Raw genomic sequence first — 13,939 nt, 5'->3', positions numbered from 1 at the left:
GCTTGGGTCGCTGTCTGTGTGGAGTCTGCACATTCTCCCCGTGTCTACTTGGACTTCCTCCGAGTGCTCCGGTTTCCTCCCACAGTCCAAAGATGTGCAGGTTAGGTGGATTGGCCAAGCTAAATTGTCCTCAATGTCCAGAAAGGTTAGGTTGGGGTTACGGGGAGAGGGTGGATGTGCGGTCTTGGATGGGGTGCTGTTTCCAAGGGCCGGTGCAGACTTGATGGTCCGAATAGCCTTCATCTGCACTGTAAATTCTAAATTCTAAAAAGAAATTGGTGCCTGTAGCTTCCTGTCAAACGTGGACCTGAAGGTTGATCAGCGCAAACATGTTTTTTCTTTGTGAGCTTTTCATGTATTGTTTGTGTTGACTGTCAATTAAACTGTGCGATCAATTTAAACTGTTTGGATTGTATGACACCCTCCCGTCTCAATCTAATCTTTTACTCTCTTAGGACCAAGTTGTCACCTCGAGAGAGGCAGGCAAATTGTTTCCAGGCCATTGCAAATATCACTATGACTTCTTGGGAGTTCTTTTTTAAGGGAAGCATGAGCACAACTGGACTTCCAATTTTTCTTCCTCCTGTTAGTAGTTGCTAGTTTCCACTTGACATCTTTCATTACATTGAGGCTGAGATTGGGGAATCCGATGAATGTAGGGCAAGCAAATTAATGTTTGATCAAACCAGAACGTGGAATGCTCCAAGTTGCGACCTAACTGTTAATTTTTCACTATAAATGCTCAATGGTGGTTTTTTAAAAAGTTTAAACTCTTAAAATAAATTGGCATTCAAAGGTGGCTGAAGCGTATGTGCTTTTTAAATTTAACGTTTTATGTGTTGGTATCAAGAACTTACGTCCTGTATTGAGGTATTCCTCTCCGCAAAATTGTGAATCCTGTGTTCATGCGAAAAAGCCAAAGATGAAAAAAGATTGTTTCATCCACTTCAGCTAGCCCAGCACAGCAATCAGCTGCTTTTCGAACTCCTCCAATGCTTCTGAGTTCCCTCTCTTAACTGTTGGAATGTTCCAATTTGTTATCATTCAATCACTCATGATCTTTTTCCGAGGTCAGTTTAGAATTTACCTTAGGCGAACTAAAATGTATGTAATTTTGTACCACTGGCTTGATGTACCATGAACTAATATTCTAAATTAATCTTATTTGTACAATTTAAGATTGAGGATCCTGTTAGCATTTAAATTCTTTCTGGAATGCTGAGCTAAATGGTTGTTTGATTATTTTCTATTTAAAGAAACTTGATATTGTACATTTCAATTTAAAATGGTATGTTTTCAGAGGTATTTGATTTTTAGTATAGGAATATGATCATAATGCACATGGTAGTTACACTTTTATAGTGAATATGAATTTTAAGGTTTTTTGACTTGCACACAGCTCTGTTGAGCTGTGGAGTGTAGAATTATACTCCAGGTTTTACAACAACTTATATCAGAACATTCAAAACTTTGTTGAATTATCATGTGCATAAATTTCCAAGATAAAGGAAGGATATGATTGGCAAAATTAGTCATCAACTGTGTTCAAATCCTATCTTGTTTGTGGTGCAACAGCCCTTGGGATTTGCTTGAGGTAAGCTGATTATTGAAGAGAGACAGACTTCTTGTTTTGATAAACATGCATGTTAGATAGAAAACACAATAAGTCTTCTGTAAACATAATGAACAATATTTCAGAGACTTAACTTGTTTCGCGATCCTGATACAGTACTAACACATTTGCGAATGTACATGTTGCCTTCTGTTTAAATTTGGATCTCATTTCAAAATACATGACACTGATCTAACTAGGATCAGCTTGTTCTTTTCAATTATAATGTTCATTATTAAGCACCTCTAGAAACACAATGGATTATGAAAGAGAAATTTATCATGTCTTAAATTTGTTGCTGTAGGGCTGGCATTTTTGGCAACATTTATTCTTAGACACAATTTTTTCAGTGACCTGGGTATTGCACAGTTGCTACAATTGTCAGCTTCATGACAATTCATGCACAGCATTTGTTACTTTCAATGTTGAATTATCTCTTCAGAGTGAAAGATATTGTTTTGTACATCCTATTTTGTTATGTTTCATTCATAATGTTATTCAGTGTTGTCTCTCTCCTTTGCAGTTGTGGCCTTCTCTGTTGGCTACCATCAAAACAGACAGTTGTTTGGAGAGACGGGACTGCTACCAGGAAAACTGTATTTACAGAACATTCGACGTTATGCTGGGGGCAGAGTTGGTTTTGAGGCTTTTAGCTATGCACCAACCATTCTGTGGTTCCTGGATTGGTCTAACATGGATGCACACCTTGACAATATTGCCTTGTTGGGAATGGGCCTTTCAGTGTTTATACTACTCACAGGTTGCGCCAACATGATCATCATGCTTCTTTTGTGGATCCTCTATCACTCGTTGGTGAACATTGGCCAAATCTGGTGAGTGGAGTGACTATAATATTGTATAGTTAGAGTAAAAAATATATTCTATCGCGATTAATTGGTTGAATAGTACTGTTGCATGGGAAAATGCTCCTACCTTGTAAAATGGTGTATGCTATGATCTAGTATGAACAGCATCATAGGAGATTTTTTAAAAAGTCTTATCATTAATAGAAAATTATTTTTGTGTTTTATTTTCTTTGAGATAGCAAGAAGACATATCTATTTAGTAAGAAAAGCTTCACAGGGCCCTTGTTTTCAATTTTGATATTGCAACATTCAATATAATTTTATATGGAACCATAATATTCCATATAAAGACAGACAGTTGTAACAACTGTACAATACCCAGGTCATTGAAAAATAAATTGTGTCTTAAGAATAAATTATGTTGCCAAAAATGCACTGATTTAGTTGGATTTTCCCTGTAGGCCTTGAAATAAAACATGAGATATGGTAATAGGTGTAGTTATGGTATGGTGACTGTCTAAAAATTACCATTAGATACAGGCACAGTTTGGCAACATTGTACTTGATTAACTTGAGAATTAGTTAGCAGACAGGAAACAGAGTAGGAATAACTGAGCCTTTTTAGAAGTGGCAGGAGTGACTATTGGGGCCCTGCAGGGATCAGTGCTTGGGGCCCAACCATTCACAATACACATCTATGATTTGGATGAGTGAACCAGAAGTAATATTTCCACGTTTGCTCACGACACGAAACTTAATGGGAATGTGAGTGGTGTGGAGGATGTTAAGAGGCTTAAAAGTGACTTGGCCAAGTTGAGTGAGTGGACAAATACATGGCAGATGCAGTATAATGTGGATAAATGTGAAGCAATACACTTCAGATGGCAAAACGGAAAGGCAGAGTATTTAAATGGTGATAGATTAGGAAATATTGACCGACAAAGGTACCTGAGTGTCCTAAACAAGCAGGTACAGTAAATAGTTAGGAAGGCAAAAGGTATGTTGACCTTCATTGCAAGAGGACTTGAGGATATTGTACTACAGCAGTGCCTTGATGAGACCACATCTGGAGTACTGTGTGCAGTTTTGGTCTCCTTATCTAAGCAAAAATATACTTGCCATAGAGGAAGTGCAGTGAAGGTTCACCAGACTGGTTCCTGGGATGGCAGGATAGTTGTTTGAGGAGAGATTGGGTTGGTTGAGCCTGTATTCCCTGGAATTTAGAAGAATGAGAGGGAATCTAATTGAAAGGGCAGCACAGTGGTTAGCACAGTTGCCTCACAGCTCCAGGATCCCAGGTTCCATTCCCGGCTTGGGTCACTGTCTGTCTGGAGTCTGCATGTTCTCCCCGTGTCTGCGTGGGTTTCCTCCGGGTGCTCCGTTTCCTCCGACAGTCGAAAGATGTGCAGGTTAGGTGGATTGGCCGTTATAAATTGCCCTTAGTGTCCAAAAAGGTTAGGTGGGGTTACTAGGTTATGGGGATAGGGTGGAGGCGTGGGCTTAAGTAGGGTGCTTTTTCCAAGAGCCGGTGCAGATTCGATGGGCTGAATGGCCTCCTTCTGCACTGTAAATTCTATGATTCTATGAAAGGTACAAAATTCTGACAGGATTGGACAGACTGGTTCTAGGGATGTCATTTCCACTGACTGGAGGGTCTAACACATGGGTCACACTGTCAGGACAAGGAGTAGGCCGTTTCGGCCTGAGATGAGTAGAAACCTCTTCACTTGAAGTTGGGTGAACCTGTGGGAGTCTCCAAGTCACTCAATATATTTAAGAAGGAAATAATGGATTTCTATACTCCACAAAGACAATAAAAAGGAATGAAACCGGACGGACCAACTGGCATCAACTTAGGCACCCGAAACGGCAAACCCCCAGCCCTGTTGACCTTGCAATGTGCTCCTTACTGACATCTGGAGCTTTGTGCCAAAATTGGGGGAGCTTCCTCACAAACTAGTCAAGCAACAGTCTGACATTGTCATACTCACAAAATAATTCTTTAGCGATAATGTCTCAGGCACCACCATCACCATCCCTGTCCCATTATATCCTGTCCCAACCTCTATAGTGTTGAGTGATCCTATCATCGTGTTAAATGGGATAGATTCAAAACAGATCTAGCAACTTGAGATTGGTCAACCATGCCTTCAGAGGTCAGCAGAAGGAGTCAGAACTGTCCATTAAGGCTGGATGCTTACCCAGACCACATGCCTGAGTATTGTTCGCTCTATATTTCCCAAGAATTAACAGTCACTTCGATGAGCAATTAATTAAGTAAAGTCAGCACGGAGTTGTGAAAGGCAAACCGTGTTTAAATAACTTGATTGAGTTTTTTGATGAGGTGTTAGGGAGGATTGATGAAGGTAATGTATTTGATGTGACATACCTAGATTTTACAAAGGTGGTTGATAAAGTGCCAATAAATAGCAAAGTTAAAGCCCATGAAATAAAAGGGAGTGTGGCAGCATGGATACAAAGTTGGCTGTGTCAAAGGAAACAGAAAAACATTTGTTTTTCTGACCAGAGAAAAATGTACAGTAGGTTTCTACAGGGGGTTAGCACAAGGACCACTGCTTTTCTTAATCGGTATTAATGACTTGGACCTTGTTGTACAGGGTAGAAATTCTAAATTTGCAGATGGCAGAACTCGGAAGTATTGAGAACTGTGTGGAGGATAGTGATAGATTTCAAGAGAAAATGCAGGCTAGTGTAACGGCAGTTAAGTGGCAGAAGAAATTTAATGCAGATAAGTACGAATTGAATTAGGAGAGGTAATATAAAACAAATATAAAAAAGTGGTGCAGGGACAGAAACCTGAGGTACATGTGCACAAATCATTGACATGGCGGAGCAGGTTGAGAAAATTGGTAATAAGGCAAACAAGTTCATGGACATTATACATAGAAGCAGAGTATAAAAATAAGACATTTTGATGAACCTGTATAAAAAAACTAGTTTGACTGGAGTATTGTGTCCAATTCTAGAAAACACTTGAAAAAGGATAGGAAGACATGAGCAAGGGTGTAGAAAAGCTTTATTAAAATTGTTCCAGGGATGAGGGACTTCAGTTAGATTGGAGAAGCTGACATTGTTCTCCTGAGAGGAGAGAAGATTCAGAGGAGACTTGGTGAAAGTGTATAAGATCAAGACTGGTTGGGACAAAGTAGATTGAGAGAATCTATTCTCATTGGTGGAAGTGTTGAGAACCAGCCACCTACCATCCTGCTATTTTGCCACTCTACCCACCTCGAGCACCTACCACACCCTTCTGTCACCCTTTTTCCTTCCCCACCCAGCTGCTCTTACCCTCCTTGTCACCCTTGCCCAGTTATCCACCCAATCCCATACCTACTTATCTGCCCTATCTCTTACTTTCTTATCCACCCTATCCTATACCGCATCCTACTCCCTTACCCACTTGCTTATCCACCCTACCGGATTCCACACCCTATTCCCTTACCCACTTATCAGTGTAGTTTTTCAATGAAGCTTCGGGACGTTTTGATATTTTGGAGCGAGCAGGGATAAAAAGAAAAAGATATAACAAAAGAGTTACAAATTAATCTTTTTCATTACAACAAAAGCCAAAGCGGGCAGTTTCGAACAATGTTTTTCAAACTTTTTTTGCCCGGGACCCATTTTTACCAACCGGCCGACCTTCACGACCCACGCCAGCCGACCTTCGCGACTCACGTTAGCCAACATTCGGGACCCACCATTTTCTCTTCCCTTTAATGCAAGAGGTGAGCCTGGGCTTATATTCTATAGTCTAAAGTAGTGAAGAATGAGAAATGGTCTAATTGAAATAGGCATTATTCCCTCTGGACTCTACAGAGCAGATGCAGAATGTAAGGTTTCCTCAGATGGGTGGTTTACAGCCTCGGGTTATAGTTTGTAAATTACAACGTGATGATTTTAGACATAGATGAGGGGGAATTACTTAACTCAAAGTATTGTGAATCTTTTTAATCTTAAAATTCACTATCGACGAGAGTTCTGCAGGCTCAGCCGTTGAGCATATTCAAGACAGATGCAGGAAGACTGAATTGAAATCCAAAAAGTTTTCTCCTGGGTCAGCATGCTGACGTCAGGAGGAGGAGGCGTTTCTCCCTGGGCTCTGGGCATGCACACTGATGAGCCGGCAGGCACACGCAGCGCACCCGCATTTTTTTAGCTGATCGCGGCCGTCATTTTTAAAGCCGTTCGCAGATAGCATTTTTAAAAGCCAGCTGCTGCAGCCGTTGTGCCTGAATTCACGCGACCGAGAACGCCGCAATGGATGGCTCTGCAACCCACCTGCGGGTGGTGACCCTTGGTTTGAAAATGCCTGGTTTAGAAGGTATGACCCTGCAGCAGCTCTGGAAGTTGATGACTTTTGAGTCTGAGATACAGGGTTGCAGTACGCGAATCAATTCGTGAACTCAAATGTCCACATTTCATGTTTCGGATGTTGAACTATGAATTATAAATTTCTAATATCTCGTTGCTCTTTTTTGGATGATTTTGCAATTTAAATCACCATTGTTTCAATAGATTGAGAAAGGGACCAAATCTTTATGATGTTTGGTTTAGGGACAATCTCGGCCAGTCGGATCTGTCACACTATCACGCTAACCGAGAACCTATGAATACCATGGACATTTTTACCCTTTTAAAAAACATGGAATATGGGCAACTTACTTTGACCCAAGGTTCAGTCTGGTGGTCAGGTGATTTCTGAACAGACAGGACAAACTGTCACTGCGAAAGGCATGGATTGATTCGTGGTCGTCAGCATGGTTTGTTCGACCCTGGGTGGGATTCTCCGATTGCCGACGCTAAAATCGCGTTCGGCGATCGCCAGGAGAATCAAAGTTTCTGACCAAATTGGGGCGGCGCTGCTTTCGCCATGCTCCGCACCATCCAAAGCCACGATGTATCTACGGCCTCAGGAAATTGCCTGAGGCCCGTATCCTGATGCTCCGTCCACGACTGGTCGAATTCCTTACATGTCGGTCGCAGGTGGTCTCATCCGTCGGGAACTCGGCGTAGCAACTGCGGACTCAGTCCAGCGCTGCCTCAGTCGGGGGGGGGGGGGGGGGGGGGGGGGTATAAGCGCATGAGTGTACACGGACCTGGCAATTCTCCGGAAAAGTGAGATCTCCTGGGATACGGGGCAGGTAGCAGGTTGGATCCAAAACAGGCTCAGTGTCAGGAAACAAAGGGTTGATGTTTTTGTAAATGGGAAAACAATTTCCAGTGGCGTTCCACGGGCTCAGTGTTGGGATCCTTGCTATTTCTTGTATATTAATGATATAGACTTAAATGTGGGTGGCATGATTGGGAAATTTGTAGATGACACAAAAATTGGCATTTGTGTGCGATAAAATGGTAGTTGTAATTTGGAGTTGATAGGGGAGAGAGATAGCTATTGATTCCAGAATTATATCACAAAGGTTTGGTTGAGTAGGCAGAGAAGTGACAAATGGAATTCAGCCCAGTAAAGTACGGGGTAATGCATTTAGGGTGGGCAAACAAAGCAAGGGAATACTCAATAAATGGGAAGATATTGAGATGGGTTGAGGAAGTGAGAGAACCTGGGAATGCATGTCCACAGGTCCTTGAATGTGGCAGGACAGATGGACAAGGTGGTCAAGAAGCGTATGGAATGTTTGTCTTTATTGGATGAGGCATTGAATACAAAAAGCAGGGATGTAATGATGGAATTGTGTAAAAAGCGGATTAGGCCACAGCTGGAGTTTTATGTACCCCATTACAGGAAAGACATAATTGCTTTGGAGAGAGTGCAGAGGAGATTTACAAAAATGTTGTAGGTCTGAGGAGACATTGAATAGGCTAGGATTGTTTTCCTTAGAACAGAGGAGACTAAGGAGTGATCTAATTAAGATGTATGAAATGATGAGGGGCCCAGATGCGGCGGACAGGACAGACTTGTTTCTCCGAGATGAGGGATCAATCACCAGAGGGCATAGATTTAAGGTGATTGATAGAAGGATTAGAGAGGACATGAGGAAATTGTTTAGCCATCTGGAATTCACTGCCTAAGTTGGTGGTTGAGGCTGAAATGCCCAACTCATTAAAATATACCAGGATCTGCATCTGAAGTGTTGTAACCTGCAAGGCCATGGACCAGGTCCTAGAAAATGGGATTTAAATGAGTGACTAGTTTATTTTATTTATCTTTTGACTGTGCAGACACAATGGGCTGAATGGGCTCTTTTGCACCATAACGTTTCTGTGGTGTATCTCTCTGGGAAGTCATTAAAATGTATATGTCTGTGTGGAGGACCTTCCCATGAAAAGACATTCATGATGCAGGATCACTTGGTGAATTTACAGCTCTATTGGCTGGATATATGCAGAACCTCAAAGATAATAGATACCCCAGACTTGGTATCTGTAGATTCAAATTCTAACAGAGGCTTTTAAAGTTCATTTATGGGATGTGGGTGTCACTGGCTCAGCCAGCATTTATTGCCCATCCCCAATAGGGAGTTGTGGGGAAACCATTTTATCGCAAGCAAATGTGAATGGCCACTGTTCAATCCCCATTGTGTGGCAATAGATCAGTTGAGTGGATAATGGAAGTGTTGATTCTATGGTCACAATATCAAAATTGGCTTGAGATAACAAATTTTGTTGTTCCAAAAACAGGCCAGAGCAAGTCAATCTGGGACAACTTAGGACAAAGGGACCATCACCTCCCCAGGAAGAAGGAAGGAACCCTGCCTAAACAGACAATCATCTCAGGCAGTGAGCAGAGGAGTTAATTTGTTTTCACCTGCAAAATGAAGCTCAGCCACAACTTTGCCTGAAAAACTAGAAACATCCAGAGAAGAGAAACTCTTTAGCCCTGCAGCGTTTTTATCTTAAAGGACTGATTAAGAACTCCTGATAAGCAAGGCAAATGGCATGCTGGGTTGGCGTTTATTGCAAGGGGAATGGAATGAAAAAGAAGGGATATTTTATTGCAGCTCTGAAGCGCCTTGGTGATACCACATCTAGAGTACTGTGTTCAGTTTTGGCCTCCTCATTTGAAAAAGGATGTTATTGTGCTAGAAGCAGTTCGAAGAAGGTTCATGTGGGATGAAGGGCTTGCCTTCTGAAGAAAGGTTGAATGGGTTGGGCCTATACCCATTGGGGATTAGAAGACTGAGAGGTGATCTTAGTGGAAATTTAACAAAAAGAAAATGCTGGCAGGTCTGGCACTTTGAGCCCACTCTGACTTCATCAGAATCAAAAAATGTAAGATCTTGAGTGGAATTGATAGGGTAAATATCCGGAGGACATTTCCTCTTGTGGGGGAGGAGAGAACTAGGGGGCACAGTTTAAAATAAAGAGATCTCCCTTTTAAAAAGGAGATGAGGAGAATTGTTTCCTCACCACAGAGTTGTTGGTCTGGACCTCTCTTTCCCGGAAAGCAATGGAGGCTGGGTCATTGAATTTACTGAAGGCTGGGTTAGATAGATTTTTGATAGACAAGGGAGTGCAGAGTTACTCGGGGCAGACAGGAAACTGGAGTTGAGACCACAACCACAACCAGCCATGATCTCAAAAATGGCAGAGCAGGCTCTGCGGGCCAAATGGCCTAATCCTGCTCCTAAGTTCTGTGTCCTTATTTGTTTCTGCTCATCTTTGTAATTCTGCTCATCTAACTGCATGTGAAATTTCTAGAACTCAACTTGTGTGTGCGTGTCTGTTTTTTGAGGGAGTTTCATTGCACTCATGTTCTGGGTATTGTGTGAATAAACATTGATTTTTTTTTATTCAAACTTACCAGAAAGCCTGTTTGTGTCTATTCTTCAAAATCGCAGCACTCAAGTGTTTAAAACATTCCTTCTGAATGTATATCTTGTTGTTAACAACCAAGAGGCAAGGAAAAAGGAGTAAAGTTATCCTGCTATCTCTCCCCATCTGTAACACTTCTCAGACTGGATAGTAGCTCATTGTGTCTGTTCAGGAGCTCTAGATGTTTGTAGTCTTATTGCGATATACATGTACACATGTTTTGGACAAAATGTTGAAATACTAAGTAGTTTAATGCAGTATTCCTCTATAACACAAGGATCTAGGGTGGTGTATTATTTTAATCTGAAAACAGATTCATAATCAGAGAATTGTTACAGCACAGAAGGAGTCCATTTGGCCCATCAAATCTGCGTCAGCTCTCTGAATCAGCTATTCACTTATGCCATTTTCCGACCTTTCTCTGGTAACCGTGCACATTCTTCCTTTTCAGATAAAAAAAAGCATTAGGCTGGGCCTCTGAATTACTCAGCCAATGATATTACCACTAAAAGATTGTCTCCCAGAGTTTTTTTTTGCTTTTTCAAACTTTGTCTCAATTTTATCCTTTCTTAAGGAGAACAACTCCAAATTATACTCTACTCTTGTGCTACTGTCTGATGATAAACCTTTGTTGCACAAACTAAAACTGACTTACTGAACCTTAAGATTAGAAACTATCATCAGCTGCAGCGCACCTGTGATCTAGGAAATAAATGCTGTAATTTACTTTCCGTTTTCATGGTGGGTAATTGATAATCTGGCCTCCCGAATAATCCTTTTCATGCAATGCAGCTTCTCCATTAGGAACTTGTGGGAATGGCGCCATTGAATTTCTTGGGATCAGACAATTTAAATAAGAGTGGGCAATTGAACAAATATCATCCGAGCTGGAGAACCTGCTAGGTGGGGGAGGAAATTGTGCTGTGCAACAGTCAGTGTTAGAAAGTGTTACTGGGCACTGCCAGATTTTCTCCCCCCACCCCCCCTTGCCTCAATAGCATAATCCGTTTGTCTTGACCCCTGAGGGAATTTAGAACCTTATTTCTATAAACACAAAGTTTGCATTTATGAACCACTTTCTAATACAGAAAAATACTCTTAGATGCTTCACTGAGGTAAGAGGGAACTAAATGGATACAGAGCTAATGAAGGAAAAATCAAGAGATGACCAAAGACTTGGGGTACACGGTCATCCAACAGTATCAGATTGGTTGCCCATTGTCCGCTGCAACCCCAATTTCCTCTCAATTTATTTCAACAACAAAACTCTGGTAGGTTGGTTGTATGATGTGTGGCTTGATTGACTGTTTTGCACCCCTGCCAAAATTAAAAATTTCACCACTGGTCAAAGCAGTTGGTTTGAAGATGGGCCTTAAAGGAGTAGGGTAACTGGAGATGTACAGGGAGGAGAAATGCACAAGAGGCAGGAGTCCTAAGAAGCGCAGGTTTGGTCTAATGAGGGAACGGAATACACAACGAACAGTAGGATGCTCGGAGGACCAGAGGCAGCTTGGTCTGCTTGTCCAAACATCCCTGAAGGCAACAGAGCAGATATGGTTATAAAGCCATATGGGATACTTGCCTTTATTAACCGAGGCATAGTATATAAAAGGGAGGTTATGATGGAGATAAATAAAATGCTAATTAGGCCACAGCTAGAGTATTGGGTGCAGTTCTGGTCGCCGCACTATAGGAAGGATGCAATTGTACTAGAAAGGGTGCAGAGGGGGATTCACCAGGATGTTGCCTCTGATGGAGTTATTTTTCTTTGAGCAGAGGAAGCTGAGGGGGGACCTGCTTTAGGTGTACAAAATTATGAGGGACCCAGGGAGATGGGAAGAAACCTTTCCCCTTAGTACAGGGGTCAATAACCAGGGGGCATAGATTTAAGGTAAGGAACAGGAGATTTAGAGGGGATTTGAGGAAATATTTTTTCACCCAGAGGGTTGTAGGAATCTGGAACTCACTGCCTGAAAGGATGGTAGAGGCAAGAACCCTCAACATTTAAGAAGCATTCAGATGAGCAGTTGAGAAGCCATAGCATACAAGACTGCAGACCAAGTGCTGGGAAATGTGATTAGAATAGATAGGGGCTTGATGGCTGGCATGGACACAATGGATGAATGGGCCTCTTGCTGTGCTGTTAAAAACTCTTAAGGGTGGGGTTTTAAGGCTGGAGGAGGTTAGAAAGGTAGGGAAGGGTGAGGTCACAGAAGAATTTAAACACCAGGGTAGAATTTTGAATTTGAGGTGTTAGGGGAGCCAGTGTAAGTCGTTGAGAACGGAGGTTGGTCAAGTGGAACTTACTGCAGGACAGATGCAGTGGCTGGACTATGGCATGTTAGCCAAGAAAGTATTGGAGTAGCTGATCCTGGTGGTGATGGGGCCAAATGAAATACTCCTCTACTGCTGCCTGCAATTAGTGTTGTAGGGTGTTAGATATCATAGTAGATCTTAATGAAATCTTCATAGTCTTAAGTATTTATTAACTACAAGAACTATGTACATATATAATAAAGGATTTAAGCTCGGAGCTGTCTACAAGCTTGCTTGTGCACATGGCTCTGCCTATCACGAGACTGGTCCCTCTGTGTGGATCATGTGTTCTTTCACATCACTGTGTGGATGGTACTATACTCAGTTCCACGTTAACCTTAAATGTTCCAGACCCTCAAACTACGGCCGTGCCCCACCAAAGTGTTTAGCAAATGTACTTCAAGTTATTCTAGTTTACTCCATGTGCTTACCTCACAATTACTATCCCACCTCCCCCCCCCCCCCCCCCCCTTCAAGTTTCTGAGTTCATAAGTTCAGACCTTGTATCCCTTTCATATTTTGTTTGCACTATGTTTGGAGGAATACTAGGCTGTGTTGTTACAGTTAAACTCTTATTGATATGGAGGGTGTTCTGGCATCTGGGCATTTTTTTATCGTCTTCCATTCCTGGGTAGTGAATTGCTCTTTGTCGATTCGGCAGCTGCGGTGAGAGATGATTGTTGTTCCGTCCTGTATCTTGCAAGGTGGACTGATGTTGTGCTCATCTTTATGTCAGTTTTTCCTCCACTTCCTTCATTTTGTGGGTCGTCGCAATCTTCTCTGTGTGTATGTAGTGTTGTGGTAAGCTCCCCTTTGCATTTGGCTGTGTGGTGCGCTGACTTCAATGGAGGGCTGCCACTTTGTTCCAGCATCATCTGTTGGCACTACCATGCTGGCCAGGAGTTGCAGCATTTGCTCTGCGGTCGCTGTGTTGACCTCATCAACAGCCATCGGAGCAGAAGGTTGAGGCTCCTCTGGTTGTTGGTTGCTCTCTTGTCTATTCTCCACTGGAGAAATATCGGAGTGGTTCATTGGTCAAATTTTTCCATCTTCCACATAAAACAAAATAATACAAAGCAACGAAATAGAATAAAACACCAATACACACAACTCCCAAAACAGAGCCTAACCCTTCCCAAAACTTAACCTCTCCTCCCAACCCCTCCCCCACTTGGCAACTAACGGTGACCAGCTCCTTGAAATACACAATAAATGGCTGCCATCTCCCCATAATTGCTCCCCTTGCGGCGTACGTGACTTTCCCGAGGTATAGGAACTCTATCAGATCTACTCGTCACTCTGAGGCACTGGGCGCAGCAGCCGATCTCCACCCCAGGAGTGCCTGTCTGCAGACAATCAGTGAGGTGAAGGCCAGGATGTTGGCCCCCACGCCTGTCTGTAGCTCCTGCAAGTC

General features: G+C 42.3%; 1 protein-coding gene across 4 annotated transcripts in view; it reads left to right on the top strand.

The window, feature by feature from the left end:
* lmf1 (lipase maturation factor 1) overlaps nucleotides 1–13,939 on the top strand; it is a 945,108-nt gene that overhangs the window by 40,558 nt on the left and 890,611 nt on the right. For all 4 annotated transcript variants that reach the window (XM_038821131.1, XM_038821133.1, XM_038821130.1 and 1 more), the window contains one exon: nucleotides 2,136–2,445. In XM_038821131.1, the coding sequence (XP_038677059.1) occupies nucleotides 2,136–2,445 (310 nt within the window). The remainder of the gene's footprint in view (nucleotides 1–2,135; nucleotides 2,446–13,939) is intronic.

The sequence above is a fragment of the Scyliorhinus canicula genome, chromosome 15 (assembly GCF_902713615.1).
Source record: "Scyliorhinus canicula chromosome 15, sScyCan1.1, whole genome shotgun sequence".
Lineage (NCBI taxonomy): Eukaryota > Metazoa > Chordata > Chondrichthyes > Carcharhiniformes > Scyliorhinidae > Scyliorhinus > Scyliorhinus canicula.
Note: the sequence above shows the minus strand (reverse complement) of the source record. Positions and strands in the feature narration are given on the sequence as shown.